Raw genomic sequence first — 22767 nt, forward strand, 5'->3', positions numbered from 1 at the left:
GTATAGCTCTGCACATCGTATTGTCCTGTATAGTTCTGCACATCGTATTGTCCTGTATAGTTCTGCACATCGTATTGTCCTGTATAGTTCTGCACATCGTACTGTCCTGTATAGTTCTGCACATCGTACTGTCCTGTATAGTTCTGCACATCGTACTGTCCTGTATAGCTCTGCACATCGTATTGTCCTGTATAGTTCTGCACATCGTATTGTCCTGTATAGTTCTGCACATCGTATTGTCCTGTATAGCTCTGCACATCGTATTGTCCTGTATAGTTCTGCACATCGTACTGTCCTGTATAGTTCTGCACATCGTATTGTCCTGTATAGTTCTGCACATCGTATTGTCCTGTATAGTTCTGCACATCGTATTGTCCTGTATAGTTCTGCACATCGTACTGTCCTGTATAGTTCTGCACATCGTATTGTCCTGTATAGTTCTGCACATCGTATTGTCCTGTATAGTTCTGCACATCGTATTGTCCTGTATAGTTCTGCACATCGTACTGTCCTGTATAGTTCTGCACATCGTACTGTCCTGTATAGTTCTGCACATCGTACTGTCCTGTATAGTTCTGCACATCGTATTGTCCTGTATAGTTCTGCACATCGTATTGTCCTGTATAGTTCTGCACATCGTATTGTCCTGTATAGTTCTGCACATCGTATTGTCCTGTATAGTTCTGAACATCGTACTGTCCTGTATAGTTCTGCACATCGTATTGTCCTGTATAGTTCTGCACATCGTATTGTCCTGTATAGCACATCGTATTGTCCTGTATAGCTCTGCACATCGTATTGTCCTGTATAGCTCTGCACATCGTATTGTCCTGTATAGTTCTGCACATCGTATTGTCCTGTATAGTTTTGCACATCGTACTGTCTTATATAGTTCAAAATATATGTTGCAGTGGCTGTAAGGCAGTTTTACAGTGCCGAATTTCTTCGATTCTAAAAGCAATAACATGAATCTCAGGCATGAACAGAATTCCTGAAAGAGGCGCGTACAATCTGCACATCGTATTCTCGTATATAGTTCTGCCGTATATTGCTCTGCATATCGTAATGTCATATATTGTCCTGCACATAGTATTGTCCTATATTGATCTGTACATACTATACTGATCTGCACATCGATCTGCGGCATCTGTCAGTTTGGTTTGTTGCTCCGGTACCAATCTAGTTTTTGATTTATATGGTTTAATAAACGTCACGCAAATGCAATTATATGACCAAAAACATTAGGAATAAACACTATGTATTTAGTTCGCCAAGGCTTGCTAAATACAATGTTTATTCCCAATGCAGGATATATTAACCATCCCAAAACACACTCGCGTGAAAACCTATATATATATCGGATTGTGAATTCGAATTGCAATATTCCGGTTATCAACCATCCCCACGGGAAACACACATAATTATAAGTCCCCTGGGGGATATCTGCCGCGTAACGTTCCTCAAAGACCCTATGAACGAGGGATTATGTAGGGAGAGTCTTCTCTCGCAGCAGAAGATTGGTACTCTGTGTCCTGCCGCGTCATTCCGAAAGACAAGATGGTGCTGTTGGGTCCATGCCTAGCTCAAACATGCCATCACCAAGGGATGACGCAGTTAAACTAACAGAACACGTTTCGAATCGCAATAGAGGTGCAACACCTGGACGTGAAAACCCATTCCACTTTACCTGGTTCTTCCTAATCTCGGGTGGAAGAAGCATCTCGCCGACATGTAGAAACGTATGTTGCTCAAATTTTCAGAAAAAGGTATCATGATTCTTTACCCTGAAAAATGGATTATCAATTTTATATATTGTGCTACAACTGAATAATGAACACTTCCTTTGTTCTATATTTTCAAACACCTGAACAGCTCAACAGTTGTCATTAGACGTTATATTTATTACACTGGTTTAACAAGGACACCTACAACAGTTATTATTCCATCCATTTGATACGATTTGTTTGAGAAAAAATGTCTATAGTGCTGTTTCCCATACATCACAATTATAATTATATCGTTTTTATCATTTTGTATTTTTATCCCTATAAACTTTGACTTTTTATTTATATTTGACAAGAAGAGATCTTGTGATAGTATTTTGATGATTGTTTCGAATGCTATTTGAATAACGAATCTGGTTTACTGCTGTAAACGATGGTCAAGGAAGAATTGTGATCAATGAGCGTTCAGATGATAGAAGCAACACGTCTACAATGGAATCTACACATTGGATCTGTACACAGTCCGTCTTTCTGGACAAGGTAGGGCTCATTCATGGTCAGGCACAGGTAAGGGAAATGTAATACACAGCTTATACTTTCATTACTGCCTAACACTCTTTACAGTTTTACACCACACATCCGCCGTGTGTATTCCGTAGGGTCGGAGGATTTATACACGAATACATATACACGTATGACCCCATTCTCTCACAGAGAAGCACGGAGTACAATAAGCTGGCATAGTACCTAACTTCAGTAGAACGTGTGTGAATTAACGGTGTTGTGCCATTTACTGAAGAGGATTTCTTCATCTCATCATCAAGTATGCTAGTTTATGGTTTGGTTTTGTTGGTTTATGCTACACTCAGCAATATTCCAGCTGTATGGCAGCGGCCTGTGAACAATCAAGTTTGAACAAGACAATCCTGTGATTAACAGCATGAGCATCAACCTACGATAGCATCTACGATGACATGTGCCAATCAAGGACGCCTGACTACCTGATCCCGTTAGCCGCCTCCCACGACAAGCACGGGTCACTGAAAACCAATTATAACCCAGATCGTCACGGGTAGCTAGTTTATGCAGTTGAGGCCAAGGAATTGCCCAATGTCAAGACAGTTCGCTGCAGATCCTGCAATGTACGTACGTATAACTATGGTCCCATATTTGTTTCAGAAGAAGAAGATTATTCATTTAAATCACACATTATTTTAATGTTATTTTATTTCTAATAGCCTTGGCTTTATAACCCGCTGGGTTGATTTGAAGTTAGCTACTATGGCGGTGTCGTGATATGCATTGTCAGACGTATTCCCCCGGATTCTTATAATTCGTACAGTCAGGTCGATACATTAATACACAATGTTGTAGATAGGAACAATATTCCTGTACAATTCAATACAAGATAGTGCTCGAGTTTGTTTGCATGTGTAACGCCACACCCTTAATGAGTCAAATATAGTTGAACGGTGAGCGTATCTCGCGGCAAATGTGCAGTTCGTCATACATATATGCCAAGTGTAGTCATTTGGTCACCTGGTGTAAGTATATGGTACATTAGGAAATTACATCGAATTTAACGGTGTATAAAATTTTGACGCATTCCACAGATATTTACATGTAAAATCCAGATGTCTGCGCTGCATCAAAACAGAGGCACTACAACTCATAGTAAGTTACTATATCTGTCTTATTAATGTACGTTAGTATTATCGTCTTTGAAGTGTGTTCCCTTGATAAGGTGAATATTTCAGTCCATAATTATTACATTTAATCGATTCTTGTACTTTATCTTTTTATTTCACGATTGATTGTCATTAATACTGTTACATGTAGTTAGTTTTAGGATTAAAACAATTGCCTCTCCATCGACTCAATAATACCTCCTTCGACTTCAAAATGTCTTCATCGACTTGTTAATATTTATTGTTTGTGAATTCTGTTCTCTTTAACTGTTGAAGTACACAGTAACATGTTAATACATTATGCAGACGTTCCCAAAATATATTTGGAACCAAAATATTTTTCAGGAAGCCTGTTTTTATCCAAAACAGCGTTAATTTTACAGCGTGTTAAATGTATTTTTGTCAGTTGATAATGAAGAAAGAGAACACTATCATGTGTTACCGTACTATCTATTTTCCGCAGTGCTATGTCTGATGGACATGTCAGTTCCCTTTAAGCCCTACGAGAACCGAGCATTACCGTGGAAGTAATACACCAGATCTCCATTTCCCATACAAATGTCTATCTAGCGATGAGATGCCTTAATTACAACACGACATTCATTCGTAGCACGATACTTGAGTACAGAGTAGCAGACATCAGGCATGCATCACGATAAAACTGTTTTGAGCAGAAAGAGTCTTTCCAACGCGATTACTTTCAACACATACTCTTTGCTCTTTTGAAAGATTGTCCAACGGACTTAATTTGTTATATACCATTAAACAGGTAGGGGATTGTGCGAGCATACCACTAGCCAGTGCCAATGTATATGAGAAAAAGTAATTATCCATACAGATAAAACTCTTCCAAATGAATGGAATAAATTGTCGCATTTTCAACACTAGTACTCTCTCCGTCATGTGACAAACCTTGATAATCTCTTTCAACACTAGTACTCTCTCCATCAAGTGACAAACCTCAATTGACCCTCCGATACAGTACAAGTTCGCTGCAAGCGATGACCACATCAGCATACATCATTCTGGTCGCTTCGAACAATTTTGAAAATCATCAGAAATTTACATCGGTGATTAAACCATTCTAAATGAAACATTACACCTATTTACATGGGACACTGCCATTTTGTGAAGCTGGCATTAAGCAGGTAGTTAATCTGCTTTCTGATGTATCGATGTGTAAAATAACCAAACATTCTGATCACACAGGACTGAGATCAATATGCCGTTAACTGAAACAGATAATGAGGTACTCAGATCCAAATGAAACCAGAAGTAGAACCGTATGATGTCTTCACGTATTGAACATAATCCTAGATCATCTTATTTCACCTAAATAAAAGACAAAGGACTCGCGGTAGTTTGTCCAAGGCATTATACTGAACGTCGTGTCAACATGGTGGAAGACATCTCATGGCTGTATCTGTCAGGCTGATCTGTTCAATGTGGCTGTAATACAAACTCACTCTCTGTCAGTGCTCCGTTTACTGTTTTAATATATTACATATACACATTGTTTATGTGGTATACGACCATGCCGTTCCACAACAGCCGCGTGTTAGGTATATGGTACCACTGACAATGGAAGTTATTTCTCAGTTTACGTTTGAAATGGGTAGTTAATGTGGAGGTAATTTGACAACACGAATAGTACAAATGTCACTGGAGATGGTACATGACACAAACATTCACACAAGGCCCGTTTTATGAATGTGATAGTGGCAATGAAAAGCCCAGGTTTACTAAACGCCATGTGGGATTTGTCACACCCTCGTCAGGTTTGTACCGTATAAAGTAGTACACTTTCACCTTTTAAACACGTGTACTTGTTTGGGGAAAATGAACCTATATGCTTTACCCAAATTTTAATCTTATTGTTAATATTTTAATGTTATTGTTAAAGGATCCAGTTGTTCAAGTTTACTCCAAAGGAGTACTTACATTTTACATCACATTTTCACACTGTTTGTAGTCAGTGCATGTCTCTGTTCTTTAAGATCAACGTCAGATTCCAGGTAAGCCGAGTGCTGCCTGTCTGGAAGATGGCCTCCGGATTAACGATGTTCAAAATAACGGCATTATAACATCAGAGCATGTTAAAATCAAATGGATTAACATTTCCTATACTCATCACGTGAGGATTAAGCTTAACCTTAAACTCGTGCCCCGTGCTATAACGGATATATGCCACGCTAGAGGGGAAATACTTATGAAAGCCACCTTATATGGCTTTTTCTCCCTAAGAGACATAATTTGATGTTTAGATGATTCAGTCATAGAGGAGACTGATGAGAAAACATTACATGTCTCTTTGCAGATGGTATACAGCATGCTTGAGACCATGTTTACCAATGCCAGACCAATACATAGACCATTAAATCAAGGACTAGCTTTCTAAGAACTTTGGTAAAGATCTATCTTGCTATAGCCAACACTCAATCTCCTATTAAGTGAAACAACGTGCTCACACAAATAATAAAACCAACAAATTTTAACAAATTGTATTTTCCTTGTCAGTTCATGTAGTACAATGCTAATCGATTATGATTAGTTTTGTGAAAGTACCACCGCATCAATGTTACATAATGTAGTGATTTCTATGTGCACGACTAATTTTGTTTCTGCCTGACAAGTGAATAAGACGCATAATAAATATCAGTTCTGTCAGAGTCCATTCCCTGTATAATCTGTCCAAACACAATTTCACATTTTGAAAGCAGACAATTATTATCGCTGCTTTACACCACCGATGCCACTGAACGGTGTTTCACAAAATATGGACTTGTCTCCAAAGACCACACATCAAATCCATTTTGACAGGCCCCCATACAACGTTAGAGTATGACTCAGACAAGGGAGACACTGGGGAGTATTATTCTGTATAGATGAATCTGCCATGATGTATAACAGGGTCTGTAAGAACGGCAAGTGAGTGGCATAAACGAAATCAGTATTTACTTGAGATGTTAATCGAAGGAAGAAATAACTTCGTATGTACCCCGCATTGCCAGTATTGTGTTATAGTTAAGAAAAGTGTTAGCGAACAGAATGGAAACAGTATTCATCCTGAACATTGTACATATATGTTAAATATTTCGGAGAAATTTTAAGCTCTTCCGTTTTATGATTTTACCCCGTTATTTAGTCTTTTCTGTTGTGACATCTGTTGCGGAAGGTAATGGAGACTGGCGTTGATATATCAAATTCGTAACATCAACGACGGACGGCCTCTGAACACAGATGCTTTACAACAAATATAAACCAATTTCCAATTCAGCGTTAATTAACAGTGGGAAAGTGAGTGTGGTTTTACGCCGCTTTTATTAGTGTTATAAAAGTAAGTTTTAAATGGGCTTCACACATTGTACCAATCGGGGAATCGAACCCGGGTCTTTAGCGTTACGAGCCGGCGCTTTAACTCCTGACTCAGTTGTCTATGCATATATTCAAAGTTGCGTCACCAAGGCAACCAATGATCAGTGGTGATCGAATCCCAGTTAATCAGAATATTCTCGGTTGATGAACATCATACTAATGCAAAAGTGTTGGACATCTGGAATGTCGTTCTTTTTTCCTACAAAAGGTATCGTGATGTAACTCTCAGTATGCAACATAAGCTGTAATAATGACATAGTACTTGAAGAAACGCAAACAGTCAGATGACGCTCGAATACGGCGACATTTGCCGAACGTAGCACAAGCATGCCAGCAATGCTCTCTTCAAAACTCGTTACTGAGTTTACGATTGGACACATGTCTACAGACACACTGATGAACGTTACGTCAGGCCGTGAGAAGGCAATCCTCGTGGGAGTGGGAGAACAGGTGTAGAAACACGCTGAGGGGAGCCTAATACTCTGAGGACTAGAATTTGCAGTTCTCCGGTTTTGCAACTGACTTTGAGTGACGTTTCAACACAAGCTGCACAAAAGTATCTTTGATCCCCTGATTTGTCACGCACTTGCCACATCTTGGAGAAAATGGAGAGAAGTTTACGTCATCAAAATCCTCTAACAACGCTTCAGGAACTATATCATTCCTACTACGGTTGTGAACTGGTCTTCAGGATTGACATCGGTGTTTAGTGGCAAAAGCTGGACTACCAACTGAACTTGCTTGTGAATCCAGCCTTGTGTTGTGCTTATTTGCACATGTTGTTGTTTCATTTGTACCAGTAAAGGTCTAACACTCATTTTGTGAGTCACAAGAACTTTTGCTTTTGAGTATATCATTTTGTAGAGGCGCCGAGAGACCCTCAAATCCTCTCAAGGCGACAATATTCTGTGGATAGTCTTTCAGGTAAGAACATCTGTTTGTCCAGTTGGCAACAAGATGTCCTATATGAAACTGAGGTAGATTCCATTGTTATGTCCTTAACATGAAAAAAACCCCATTGTGTTACGCTTATTGAATTATTGTTTATATATATTAGGTAAACCCAAATTCAAACCAAGTGTTTGTCTATGACTGGCCCAAAGTGCACTTAATGACACGAACAGATCACATTAAGTCATGACAATATTGTATTTGACTCATTACTATATACAGTTCCAAAGTGTTGCTGTTAACAGCAGAACTCAGTTTTGTTATGAATTAAAACCGTGTGTGTATCCTTGTCCCCGTTTCCAAACCATGTGTTCAGTCAAAGCATCATGGTCTCATCTGGTGCAGTTTGTCTCTGTCATGACCATTGTTAAATTCTCCACTGAGCAATACATCTTTTTGGTTACCTTCGGCTTCCGTCTTGTAGGCATTTCAAAATATCTGCACTGAACGTAAACGAGACCAGGCGCCATCGTCCGCTTCATGTTTATCGTATGGCAGCTGAATATTATCGCAATTTCCAAATTTATTTATTTTCGGCAAAAGGCAACTTTCTCATTCTCTTGGCGTCGCAATCAAACGTTGATAACAAGCTAATTATTGACTAGCGTTCAATCGTTTTAAAATATTCTGCGAACAACTGACCGCGGTTCTTTCTTTCTACATTGATATGAATAACTGTAATTTCATTAATAATAAAACGTATTCTTCTCTACGGCCAATAGCCTACCTCCGAATTTTAGATAAGGATGTAATAAATAGATATTTACTAAGATTAGGCATTCATTTGGGTAGCCCCAAGTGGGTTAAGTGCTGGATGCATTAACATACTATTGGAACTAGGGCCAAATGGACTGGTACGTTCATCCAAGAGGCAGTTATATATATTGTGTAGGACAGGTGTAATGTTAATTACAACCAGTTTTGTACAGCATATATTCAAGAGGTTTATATTTATGTTTTCTCTTGGTACAGTACCATGTTTATATAACTTTCACGTCACCTCCTGTTTGTATAATCTGAAGGACACGGCGTGGTTCGTGTGACATTGGCACTTAGGTTCCAAGCAATATCTTAGATAATGATATGTTTCGTATACTATAATAATATTGCTTTCTCCAATAAGTAGTATCCAATAAATTGGTTATTGTTAAAACTCATGGTTGTATTAAGCGGTCTACCTGCACTACCTAGTGACACATCCTCTTTCAGAATGTGGAAAGGATTCCAGGTGTGATATGTAAGCAAGATTTCTAACACAGTGTATACTTATACTGCCGTTGTGTGTTGTGTCATCTTTGACTTGAGAACATTGCTCCAACAGCATGTTTTCCTACCTATTTTCATTGATACTACATATTACATCACAGTGGTCTTATTATGGATGTGATCTTCGTTTATAGAACTGAAAGTTAGTGATATTATGTCCAGAAAAATGAACAGATCAGGTTCAACCCAGCATGCAAAGATAACTTTTACATATTTTTTTCCATACATATATATCTGATTGTAATGTGCTAAAGATGAGAAAAATACGTAGCTAGAGACGGTCATTGTCTCTTTTTATATCAGTTTACTCTTTCAGCACAAATTACATTACAACCATCCTTGAGGTTACGTGGTCAAGTGTCAAGTCAAACGATTTCCCCAGACTTCGAAGAGCCAATATATGTTTGCAGAAAACTACCACAGAGTTCAGTGATAAATACAATAATCCAAAAGACATGGATTTCATGAACAGTCCATACAAGTATTAATTACAATTCCCCGACCTCGGCACACTTTCTTGTGCCCCTCTGTTCAAAAGTAATATCAAGATGTACGTTTGCAGTGAATATGAAACTCACGATATTTTCCTGTACATGAGTTTTGTACACATCTTGATCTAGGTAACTAGGGCTACCCTTCAGAAGACGTCAATCGTTGCAGGTCAAAGGTTTAAACTCTTGTCGATCAAGTTCGTTACGATGACAATCACGGATCCAATATGCTCGTCCTGGAATTCACCGAAATTACTGACCAACAACGAGCCATGAAGTAATTTGATTCCCATCAATACACAAACGTCTTTCTTCTCAGCCATATAAGCACCACTGAGGATCTCATCGCAACAAAAGTCTCTCATCTCCGGCTCAGGTCCTTAGTGATAGCACGACTTGACTATAACAATGGTCTTTTGGTGATGTGACAATGGACAGGATTCAGAACACAGCAACACTATCTTCACTGGAACCTCAAAGTGGATTGATTTAATGCAGGCACTGGCACGAGACATTCGAAGAATTTGTATTCTGAATTCTGAAATATTACCAACGTATCTCTAGATCTAGTTACAACATACGTCTGAGCGCGGTGTTAGTGAATCGAAACTTCAAACCTAGCTGTTCGGCTGATTTGGGCAGATATTGTACGGATACTGTGTAGAATTGCAGCCGAATACAACTGTCTACAGGTGAACAGTTCCTCTCATCATTGAAATCCAAAAAGAACACAGGTTTGATGAAACATGATAACTCAAACGAAAATTGATGCAAACATTATTAACCTGATTTGTGCATGCTGGCAGCGCCTTATGGGGTACTGCCATGTGTTTTCTTGAAGTATGAAGGATGCCATGTTCAGAGAGGTAAAACCAATGAATTAAATCTACAATAAATTAAATGGCTGCTCATATTCAAAACCCAACCCCACATTAAGTTTTATAATGATCAGATAACAGGATTGGAAAGGTTTTCAACAACTTGACGAAAGGAAGGAAGAAACCAACTATAATAGAGACTGACGATGGCAACAGCTGATTGTGAGGAGTTGAAGGTATTATGGCGTACCGTTGCCATCCACAGACAAACGATCATTTGAACAAGGACCGCAGGGAAATTCGTTGCGTTCGGTTAAACATGGTTTCTGACATCCATTCTTAGATACGAACAACAGTAGGACTTGTTTAAATAAAGGCATGTTGGAAAACATGATTATATTTAATATAAACTGAGTGATGTTTAAAGTAATTGCATAAAGTGACGTGAAGTCTCACCTGGCCCACTATGGTGTGCTGGAACCAGAAATCACCATACACTGTCTTTCAGAATTATATTGAACGGTTAGCTAGGCACAAACGTTGTTTTGATGTCTCCAAGGACAATGTGGGAAACAAGATCAGATGATAGATGATTGTGATATATAAATGGATTTTTTCCTTGGGGAATTGACACGCACATACGTATGTAGAGAGTGCACAAATGCACAAATTTGAGAAGACTCTCGATGTGTGTTTGTTTGTTTGTTTGCAGGCAGACAGCGGTCTGTAAATATAATTAATCGAGTCTGGACCTGACACTCCACTGATCAACTGATGATCATTGATCTTCACAAGTGGGAGACAGTGACAGGAGCAAACCAAGTAGGAGAGCCTGACCACTCGATCCGGTTGGTCGCCTCTTGTCACCAGCATGGGTTTCTGACGATCAGTCCTAACTCGGATCTTCACGTGTATCCCAAAGCAAGCTGAATTCCACGTTCTGGTGATTTCGACGATTGCAATGCTAGCGCTATATCGGGGAAGTACGTGCGCGATCAGAGTTCGCAAACAGTTTCATTGGCAGGTCGGATGCCCATTTCCTGTCGTGAGACATATACATCTGAACGTTAATGTTATGTAAAGAGCAAATGAACATCAGTATTATTTACCCTAGATCGTTAATACCACGTCAGATGCAAAATCTATTACCTGTATAACAAAAAGGTAGCGAGCGAAATTCAACAAAATCAGTCGTCTGCTAGTGACCGGTATAAAACAGGAAGCCACGTGATCAAAACGCTATCCCGCAGTTCGGGGGTAAAAGTATGGCTCATCGTCGAAAACACATACAAAGTGCAAGCGTTTGCAGTTTCGGCTACGATGTCATCAACGCTGTTTTTGTAAGAAACACATGATATTTTTGTGTGAAATAGTGAGTGAGTGAGTTTGGGTTTACGCCGCTTTTAGCAATATTCCAGCGATATCACGGCGGGGGACACGCCGTGACATATATAGCCGTGACAATATATTTTTATCACTAAAGGATTGCAAAATCAAAACTTTAAATGATATTTAAGATAAAAGTTACGTTTTTGTCTTACATCGTCGAAAACCCCTAACACCGGGAAATGTGTACATGTACATTAAATGCATATGTGTGTTGACAAGATGCTAATATGGTGTGTTGCAAACCTTGGACAATAGCGGGCACCGAGAAGCTTATGCAAGTATATTTTGTTAACACCACAAGAAAGGTTTATTATAAATATGTTGTATATAATATATAAGAGGTTGTATTTCCGTCTGTTACTAGTTATTACATCTACGGCTGAAGCCCGGTTCGCCCACCTATGTCTAAAATGGATTAGAGTGCTGACTAAATCCATTGTGACACGAAGACAGATCACCACTGTTCAGGGTATCCTCATTCAATGGCTATCCAGCGCTAATAAGTAAGTAAACGACCCCCCTTTAAAGATATAATTCACTATAGCGCCTGGCCATAGAACCACCACAACACAGCCCTCATCAACGCATGCAGCTCAACGTCTTGTTAGATGCTATGTATGTAATGAGCACGCATTCAGAATTAATGTATAGCTGTTCTTTTACCAAATATTGACAGCAAATGTCACCATAGATCCTGATAAAATCTTTATGTTTAGTCATATGTACCAGCCTTCCGGTTCTAAAGGTCATGAGACGTCATCAACATACAGCAATATATAGCGGAAGGGAAAGACGTTAGAAGACTTCTTTCATAACAAAACACGGCTGAAAAAAGGTCACCAACCTCATAGTTTTGTATGACTTTCGCTCCTAATAGTGGCATTGTGGGTATGTATGAATGTGCTCCAAGCGTATGCCTATGTTTATTAGGACCTGGGGTAGGGGCACCAGTAGTTTGTTTTACAATACCTGAACCATACTCTTTACCCTACAGCCTTGCCATTGTTAAAGGCCTAAATGAAGTAAGTCTAGAATTCCTCACGGTCTAAAACACCCAATGGCTCCTTTTAAGGTTAAATAGGTTTAAGGGGAACCCAAGCTTCATCATACCCGCTTCTAAATGCCACATAAGGAAGTTAAATGGGTTTATTTGTTACAGTCAGCTTATAAATTCAGAGACTGTATTTAGATTCAATGTAAGGACACTCAACTATGATCTATATAGAATCAACATTATTAGAGGTCTTCATGTTCTTGTGGATGTCTTTATGAAATTGTAGATCATTACTTCGTAGATGACCCCGTTATAAAACACATTATTATTATTATTATTATTATTATTAGCTGGCATCAGTAATACTTTACAAAATAGACATTTATTGGTCGTATGTCTAATTTTATATGCCAGTGCAGACCTCTAAACTGAAGAATATATGAATATTTCCAAACATGTTCATCAATACATCAGTTAAACTATAGATCTCCTGTGTTCATCTTATATTGTCAAACTCAAGATCTCTCATGTTCTCTGTTTCTCATGTAAATATAATTGTTGTAATTATTAGGACAGGGCGTCATAATAAGTTGGATAACTTGTGTCCAATCTTTTTCGTCAATGAATAAGACTGTTTGACAGTCAGAGGTCACATGACTAGACAGATATCTTACTGATTACAAACGTCACGATGGCGTCTACTGTTTTGGGTTTAAGTTTTTCAATCACGCTGTTAAGCATCCGGTATGCCGTAAAATACAGCATTACGTCATTCATATTTTAAGACACTTCAAAAAGTACCATTTTTGAAAATCACTCTCAACACACTAAGGTTATTTGTAAATTTGGAATCGACCTTGCCGGTTCTAATTTGGAAAAAGTTGAGACACGAATTTAATGCGCGTAATTATCCAAGGTGTACCCCAAACTGCCACGGGGGATGCAACTACTCTTGTAATAGAAGATGAAGATGTACAGCTGGGGATGACGACCTTGATGTGGGCCTCTGAGATCCTGGCAGTTAACTATTCAGACGCTAGGTATGACGCACGTGAATCTTTTTGGGGAGGGTGTGAGTGGTCTGTGTCACGTACAACTGTCCCACTTTGTGAAGTTCCAGACCTGAAAAACTCTACGTAATGAATAGTACACTTCTTTTGAAACATTTATCTTTCATGATCTCACAGTCTGTTAGAAAGCTATGTCTCAGAGTGTTCCTCGGTGCCCAATAAACTAAAGTATTTCGGGGTTGTGCTTTTCGCTCAGACAGTTATTCGCTTCAAATTATAGAGATATAGGACAGGGTGGTTTGGTAGAGGCCAGGCCAAGAGGTCAGGGCAGTGTAGGCCATCATTATTTTCCACCAATGCCGCCATCGTCTGGTCTTCTGGAAATGCCTAATTCCTGTCATTTCCATCATTTCAATATGGTGCACATGTCTGTTATAAGGTCGAGAGGTAGAACACTCTCCCTTGGTCAAATATTTATTGCTGCTTGTTATTTATTTGATAAATCGAGGTATGTGACGTCACTGGATGTACGTGGCACTTACATAACAAGCATTTGTATTTGTTGGATTGAGTTGGGTCTCCGATGTATGAAAATATCCTATGATCTGAAATGCAGATTCAAACTGATTACTATCCTTGGTTCGAGCGTAATACTAAGATCTATCGCTTTTCACTAATAAGAGGCTTTAAGCGTCGGCTCGTCTCGCTGAAGACCCTGATTTGAGTCAACACATGGATACAATGTGTGTGAAGTCCACTCATGGTGTTCCTCGCCGTGATGTTGCTGAAATCTTGCTAAAAGAGGCGTGACATCATACTCGCTGGCTTACTTAAGTTGCAAATGTCTAAGTAAATGACCGTGGTTAAACCTAACTCACTCACTAACTCACTCTTGATCACTACACAGGCGAAGGTTCAAATACAACTCTGCATCGTTTCTTTCATACATACAATATGTGTCGTGTGACCTTTTGATGACCACTCTTCCTTTGAATTATTTTCATGAGAACTATCCTGTTTATGTTGCGTGGAAACACCAAAGGCGTTCAGCTGAAATAGACCATACTGAAAACGTGACTATCACTGTCAGCGCCACAGAGGCAGATCACAAAGAACGTCGCATGGACGCCATAGGCACAATTGGTCGACTTCTGAGGACGATGTTAAGTGCCGGGCTCTTGTTATATTAGTAAGAGTATTTGCTCAACGTTCTGAGTGTTATGCCGCCCCTTGTTTGATTAATACTCCTATTTACGAATACAGCTAGACCTTGACACGCCTAAAGGTTCATTTTTAGGACAATATTCATGTTTCAAACGTAAACTCATGTGAACTCTTGTTATTTTGAATATTGTTTGAAAGTTGTTCAACTTAATAAAGTCCTTTTTAGGGTGAAACTGTTCGCCCACCAACTGACTAATCATGCCCCCAAACGAAGCAGTTTGAGAAAAATGGCAAAACATGCATCTCTGAGATTTTGCAAAATGCGTGTCGAGAACTGGCATAAAAACTATAATTTCAACTGACAGAAAAACACCGAAATTTTGGTCCAGCGTTCCAGGGTGTTCGCATTCCTTTTCCAGAGTGTTCAGTTTCTTTTGCCCACAAGTTTTTTTTTTCGGAACCAGCTGGTCACGAATGTCACCCGGTGTCCAGATTGAAATGATTTAGGAGTATACTATTAACGCACGTTATATATGCACATTAAGAACATTAAAATAGCTGTGTATGTAAGAGCCATATTTTCTTTGCCATGGCCGACGTTTTGCAGAATACACGTACCTTTCCATTGTTCCATAGTCTATTATATTCTTAAAGATATGATCCTTACCTATCATGGTGCATCCTACTTAAGATTTTTATAAGTTTTTTTTAGATGGTTAAACCGCACATATTTTCCAAATTGTTTTTCAACTGAAATTTATATAAGCAAGAACTTTCAAAATGTTGCAAAGCTGACTGTTCGCCATGCTAGTTATGATGACATCTAGTTACGTTGTATTTAAGCAGCAGGGAACACGAAAGGCACCACTTGCATTATTAAGCCAAATAGACTAAAAACACAATCAGCTCTGAATACCTAAACAAATATCTATTTATGATAATGGAAAGGGTTCTGTGGCTTTGTTTGACTCTCATTCGCACATTAGTGGTCATATTCAGCTCGACTCCTGTCCACACTTACACGGTACACTTGCTGATGTACCAACCACATGCATGGACGTGATGACGCTCCGTTGATGCTATTAAATGTAATTTCCTAAATTACATGCAGCAAGCTAATGCGAGGTAGTAACGACACCAATTAGTGCTGATGTTGGCCAACGTCTTCTAGCGGGACTGGAGATGAAGAAGTGCTGACGGACGCAAATGGATGTGTAAGGACAGTTGCTTGTGTGCAATTACATTGATGACTCCAAGTAAGGAAGGACGCATGCTTGCCTGTATGAGATGTCATAGTCAGCAATGAACGTAAAGCAGAAATGCAAGAGAGGCAAAATTAAATTTAATTGGAGCTTTTAAGCTATTCGAGAGCATGAGATCAAAGATGTGTTTGGCAACAAAAGCACATACCTGTGCAATCGTGTCATGGCAATACGTCTCACTAATGCCCCATTACAGCCTCCGTGAGCTATTCAAGTTAACATGTAGCGTTCACGTTAACATGTGACTATAAATAAATAAATAAATAAATAAATAAATAAATAAATAAATAAATAAATAAATAAATAAATAAAAATAAATAAATAAATAAACGAAACACTCTAATAACATAATTAAGAAAGATGTTTTAAAATTTTACCAATTTTAAATATGAACAGATATATTTTTGTAGATCGTTAGCCAATACGTTATGTTCCTTAATGTTGGTTATACCTGTCTATTTTCTAAGACCATGTTTATTTCAGAAAACATGTTTTGTGTATATTTGGTTCGCAGGGGTAATTCAACATTCTTTGTTCTTCCGACTGCCTGGTTCATACATTCGATTCACTTCTGATGTGCGAAAAGCTTGCACATTTACAACGGACAGTGGGAACAATGACAATACTTCGTACTGTGATTTTCCACGGCCTTTCAATTCCAAATGGATCCTTTTGAATATGACCACTGGGGCCAACGTCCAGCTTGATGGGTCAATCCCTTTCCACTTTTACAAATGACGAAAGTATAGCAGTTAGAAAATCTATATTTGAGATGTGCACCGGCACTTTAATTCTGGATCTGGATCACCCACGGTGTTGGATGTCACGTCAATAAAGTCATGCTCCAGGCGGAGACGTTAAACGAATCATTCAGACAGGCTCGTTTTAAGTACATGAAGATGAAAAAGAAAATTAAAGTTATCATTTCTTTCACAAGATTTTCACAGCAATAGCTTTTGTGACCAGTTAAGAGTTACATAGTCACTATTATGAGGTTCACGATGCACAACACAACTCGCGGTTCGTGCTTTGGCGACCTCAGCTGCTGTAGGTTTACACTGGAAACTTACATGCAACATGAACGGTTTTGTTATTATGGCTCTGTAGAATATTCACCTATCTGACCGATCTGTTTACGTCACAATGACGTGCGTGATGTCACTTTGTTCTGACGTGACAATTATCCATTGTCTGTATTTCAGAATACCCGAGGTAATTGGTAGACAGAATCATTGGCAACCAATGAAAACATGCACAGTACAGCCAAATAATGGTATATGAACACCACACAGTCCGCAAATTTGAAAATGTCTGTGTTTGCATTGCGATGATTAAAACCAGCTATGTGCATGTCATTCGTCATGTATCTATCATTTCATGATCAGTTTCCGTGTTTGATTTCATAAAGTATGTAAATATTCCATTGTTCAGTTTCTGCTGTTTTTCTGTGGGGTCGCTGCTGTTACATTCATTTCAGTTAGCAATACTTCCTGGTACGTATACACTTTTTGAACTATTTGACTCACGCGTACGGCGGCAAACAGCATGCACTTAATTTAAGACAAAGGCAGCTACCCGAGACAGATACAAAACCAAGCTGAACAAGTTGTTTGTATCGACATATCAGGAGATTGATTGCCATGCCTCAGATACTTTAAAGCAATACCTTTACTTCCGTGCCATTACACAAGCTATTTAGAGATTCAAACATGACCCTGAGACAATAGCTTGTATTAAGTCGCCATGAAGTGGGACTATTTGAGTTTGTGTAGGTTGTGAATGCCATGCTTTTAACGCCAAATATATCATGTATATCTGTAAACACCATATTCATCGTCATGATTTCCAGCGCACTCAAAATGCTCGTTCAAAAACCTACACAAGCTGCATCATTTCTATATCGATTTCCGCAAGGCGTGTATGATCTGAAGCCTAGCATCGTTCTACATGTCTTGAAACAGGATACAGTCAGTGTGAAATATTCCGTCCTTAGTATGTTGAAGAATCATTCATGTGATGTGATTGAGACTTTTGCATCCAAACTGAAGAACATGAAATTTTGGCATGTTCTGAAGAAAATGTATTGATCATATTACCAGCCTGAAGTTTCCTTGTTTTGTGGCACTATCGCTGAACAAAAATAAAGTGACCCAAGGGATTTATGAGCGATTTATGGGTTTACACGAGGCCAATATGAACACAGACCTCAATCCCATAAAGACATCTGTTTGATTTCCCAAGACCTCTAGACAAAAAAGCCAAGTCCTCATATACGGTTTCACGAATCGCTTGATACCGTCGCTGCCAGGTTGTGTTTGAAAATGGAAGCGATGATAATAATTTGCACCTACTGTAAAAGTTCTTATAGACAGGCTGAAGTTTATCCTTTGTTTTGCAGAAGGAACAAAGGCGAAATAAAGCGACAAAACATATCCTGTAATATGCAACAACTGAATGGTCATCGTATCGTGCATTATCTGTATTCTTACACAAAGGTGAACACGGTCTACATAGCGAATGGAAATCATGTATGTTTCGAGTGGCAGAGCCATCTATCTTTTAAATAGCACTCTTTCGTGTCGTTAGTTTTGTAGTGGGTGTGTCGCAGGACCCCCTGTATGAATACGACTGTATGTATGTAGTCTACTTGTATTTATATACATGAGAGTATGTCGTAGTCGACATATGGATGAACAGCTTCGTCTGATCTGACCCATACAATAATCTTATTTCAAAGTTTGAGCTTACTATTAATCGTTTGTTCCGAAATTCCATATAAATGATAAGCTGATGTGTTGATAGGAGCAGCTATTTTCTTACATATCCTCAAACATTCCCCAATGATTTAATTTCTTAAAATCACATACCGTATACTTGCCATGCCATTGCGTGGGTTATGACGGGTGCCAGTGGTGGGGGCAAGATTAGCTGATCTATTCGCGACCACAATCACTATATGACAGCGATTCATGTGCACATGCTCATGAACAGACACGTCACATGCTTTCTTATAGATGTGGAAATGTTTTGTTGTATTATTTGTTGTGTTTTGGATACTCTAAACATACTGATATCATCATAATAATGATTAATATTCAGTTACATTCATAAATAAATAATCATAAATAAATAATATTTTCTGTTTCTTTTGTCTTTGAGTATATATCTTCGCAACGCCTGTTGTGTATATTTTTCCACGATTACATTGTTAGCTTAACTGCCACGTGCTGTGTACATGTACAATGATGTGTGTACAATTTGTACGGCTCTGCAGCGTGTATTCTTGAACCCGCGGCTTAATGGTGTAAACTTCCGTACGTTCATGAGCGAGTGAGACCTGGAGTTGTAGAGTGGCGTCCGTCACGGAACAGGGAAAGAGACACGTTCACGCAACGCTCGGTTATTGAGAGGGGAATGACGTCCCAGGCAGCGTTAAGCAGCTGATATAGAGTAACACTTTACAGTAAATTGGATCATTTCTTGTCTTCCCTTTCTACTATACGTCACATGGGGATCGATGCTGTCTCCGGTCAGAGTTTTTACTAGAACATAAAAAAGCTCCGTAGATGTCGTTATTATATTAAAATTATGTCTGTATTCCCACTTTGATCCATAACGTCAGCCCACTTAACACTCGTGCACCTGCAATCTTCAAAGATGAAAAAGGATTGCGTTTAGGGATAATATCTTCTTAACTGTCCAAAACTGTTCTTAATGAGCTTGTCTATTTTTGATAAGCTGAAACCGCCAGCCAAAGTATGGGTCAACACCTGCTTCATTATGTTTTTGTATCGCTGTGTTGTGTGTCCGGGCTTGTTGTGTTCTCTCATTTTATTAGGTAGTAGTTTAGGTATTCGCATGATACAGATGGGTATTAGGTGAACATCCGCCAGCACGGAACACTTCATGTTCATAAACTTCTGATACACGTAGGGGTATCTTCGTTTGATAGTAAAACTGTAGTGGTTTGTTTTGCAATAATGAGTGTCAAATCACTTTGAAAGTCGATCTGTCATGACTGCTACTTATAACTCGTCAACTTGTCGCAGTATTCCGTCTGTACTATCTGGTATATCCGATGCTCACAAAGTAGGTGCAAATTCAAATCAGACAAAGGAAGTAAATAAATGTATTATTGAATATAAGTGGTGATACCGAGTGTTTCCTTAACGAGTGGGTTGTGGAGTAGTCGAGTGGTTCAGACGTTCAGACGAAGAACAAGGTTTGATTCCTCATATGAGTGTCTGGTGTCCCTCGCCGTAGTATTGCTGCATTATTGCTAAAATCGGCGTAAAATCAAGCTCACTCACTCGCTCCTTTCGCGTAATGCAACAAGTAAAAATCTTACAGTTAAATGTTCAATTGATTTACAATTATCATGCACCTTCCACATTGTAACATTAGAGTGAACAAGGTTTGAATAGAATCCGGTGGTCTACGGGAAAACCCGTCATTTCCGCAATATTCATTATTTAAGTAAGGGTCAGTTTGTTTTCTAACTGAGTATTATTATTGTTACATGTGACAGTCTGTGAACAACTGAGTGTGGGCAATACAGTGATCGATAGTGTGAGCATCGACTTGACAAGTCTCACCTTCCGATGCATAAACGCAAATGGCAATGGTTGTTAAAGTTGTTTTGTACTTGCAGAAGAAAAACACTCACGTGCAACTGAATATTAAGAGACCACCCCGTGGTGCTGTAGATAGAGCGTCTGCTCGGAAAGCACAGGATCGGCGGTCGGATCCCTTTGTTAGTGCCAGGTACCTCATGGTAAACTGAGGCACAGTACTAGTATCTCTTTGGGATATCTCATTATTTTAGGACGGGAATTGGGTAAAACCACTACAAGCAATCATGAACATCGTATGACCTCAGCACCTAAATATTGATCACACTTAAAACCCTGACACCTGTCAAAGTGATGCACCTGCAAGCCATAGTGGATGAAGATGGGAATGCTGTTAATTGTTACAGTAAGCAAGTTACAGTAAGTGTTACAGTATTTCAGGTTATCCTGTGACAAAATACAGAACCCTTTCTTGACTATCCTTTGAATTGCGTTTGGTGTAAGGGGGAAACATAGCCGAGGAGACTATATAAAATGGATCTCAGAAAATTTGTGATGGCACTAAATGTTCGCGGAAAGGGTCGCCATATCTAAAATTCCTATTAGACAAATAAAAGTATCAAGATATGTTTAAAAAATAAACACGTATGAAATGTGTCATGATTTATGATTCGATTTCATTTCTTGTTTAGATCGTAAACTGCCAAAATAAGTTCTAGCTTGATGACATATAATGTATTCTGATAGAGTGAAAGTCATAACGGGAACTTTCATCGAACGTCAATAGAGCTTTACTGGGTGTACGATAGGAAACCCTCGACTGTTATCCGCAGGGTGATTTGTGTAAATGAAATAAAATATATAAGCCTTCATTTATAAATGTTAGTTGAATTCCGGAAAAGGTTGGTTAACGAGATATTTTACGGAAACATTGGTTCTGATTGCTGGTAAACCAAAGAGACCGGCCAATGCTTCATAGTAAATAAACGTCAACGGTGGAGAGTTCATCTTCTGTTTTGATCATCTTCCAAGACAAATTCCATGGATAGTGAAGTCCTAATGTTACTTCGGTTGTACCTCTTGGCTTAATAAGAGAGGAGGGGTGCGGGCTTATTTATGTCAGGCAAAACATCCTAATCACTGATTCAAAACCCAGACTACCAGATCCTTAGAATCACAAGGGACGTAACACTGCACAAAGTGTTTCAGTGCCTAAGACGATAAGGAATACATACGATAAGGAAATACAGATAGCATATCTCAACATCTTTACTTAAATGAAGCAGAACCATGTCAAATAAAAACCACAAAGGCTGCCCACAGTCACAAGGAATCTCTGGTGAAAATACAACTATCTCATTACCATTTGTTCATAAATCAAAATCGAATTTCAAGAAATTGGAAATTCAGCATTTTGAAAACACAAATCCGCAAATGGTTTTATTTCTACTTAAGTGACAACATTCTTTGTTTATGTAAAGGTGGTTCGGGTTTCAGATCATCAGCAGCTTAAGGTAAAGGGGCACCTCTAGGAAACTTACCTTGGCAAATGAACATTAACCATAACGTTCTGAGAAGCTGGCTTGATACTGTATCCATGGTTTCTAAAGCTGGATTAAGCAGTGTCAAATCCTATTCTGTTACTGGGAAATGTCCTCAAAGGTGGGTTTCAAATCAGGAAACTTGCACTGAGTCCATGTACTGCTGACCCGTGTCCAGACATAGCCTAGCCACTCCTATCTAAGACGAAACAGCTATGACAAATCAGCTGATGAGCTATCCAAACGGTCCTGTTTGCCTACCGTCATAAATACAGCTAGAGTTGAGGGCACATTTATACCTGTCCTAAACTGGAAAACAACACGGAAACGAGGCTGTGACGTCACTTTGGCATGACCATAAATATCACTATCCACCAGACTCCGGAACAGCAAACAAACGTCTGAGGTATACGGCAGCCACCTGACATTGTACAGGCTGCCGTTCTCTGGCTCTGCTGCAGCGCTGGCACCAATAAGCACACCGTTGAGAGACTACACAACCCTCAGGTGACCAATCACTACA

The 22767-nt window shown here is 39.0% G+C and overlaps 1 protein-coding gene across 1 annotated transcript in view; it reads right to left on the minus strand.

The window, feature by feature from the left end:
* The window catches only part of LOC137296355 (uncharacterized), a 56405-nt gene extending 33894 nt beyond the window's left edge, over positions 1 to 22511 (minus strand). The window contains exon 1 of the mRNA XM_067828137.1: positions 22245 to 22511. Within this exon, the coding sequence (XP_067684238.1) occupies positions 22245 to 22302 (58 nt within the window). The 5' untranslated portion in view covers positions 22303 to 22511. The remainder of the gene's footprint in view (positions 1 to 22244) is intronic.
* Between the last annotated feature and the right edge of the window lie 256 nt (positions 22512 to 22767).

This window comes from Haliotis asinina, chromosome 9 (genome assembly GCF_037392515.1).
Source record: "Haliotis asinina isolate JCU_RB_2024 chromosome 9, JCU_Hal_asi_v2, whole genome shotgun sequence".
Classification (NCBI taxonomy): Eukaryota; Metazoa; Mollusca; class Gastropoda; order Lepetellida; family Haliotidae; genus Haliotis; species Haliotis asinina.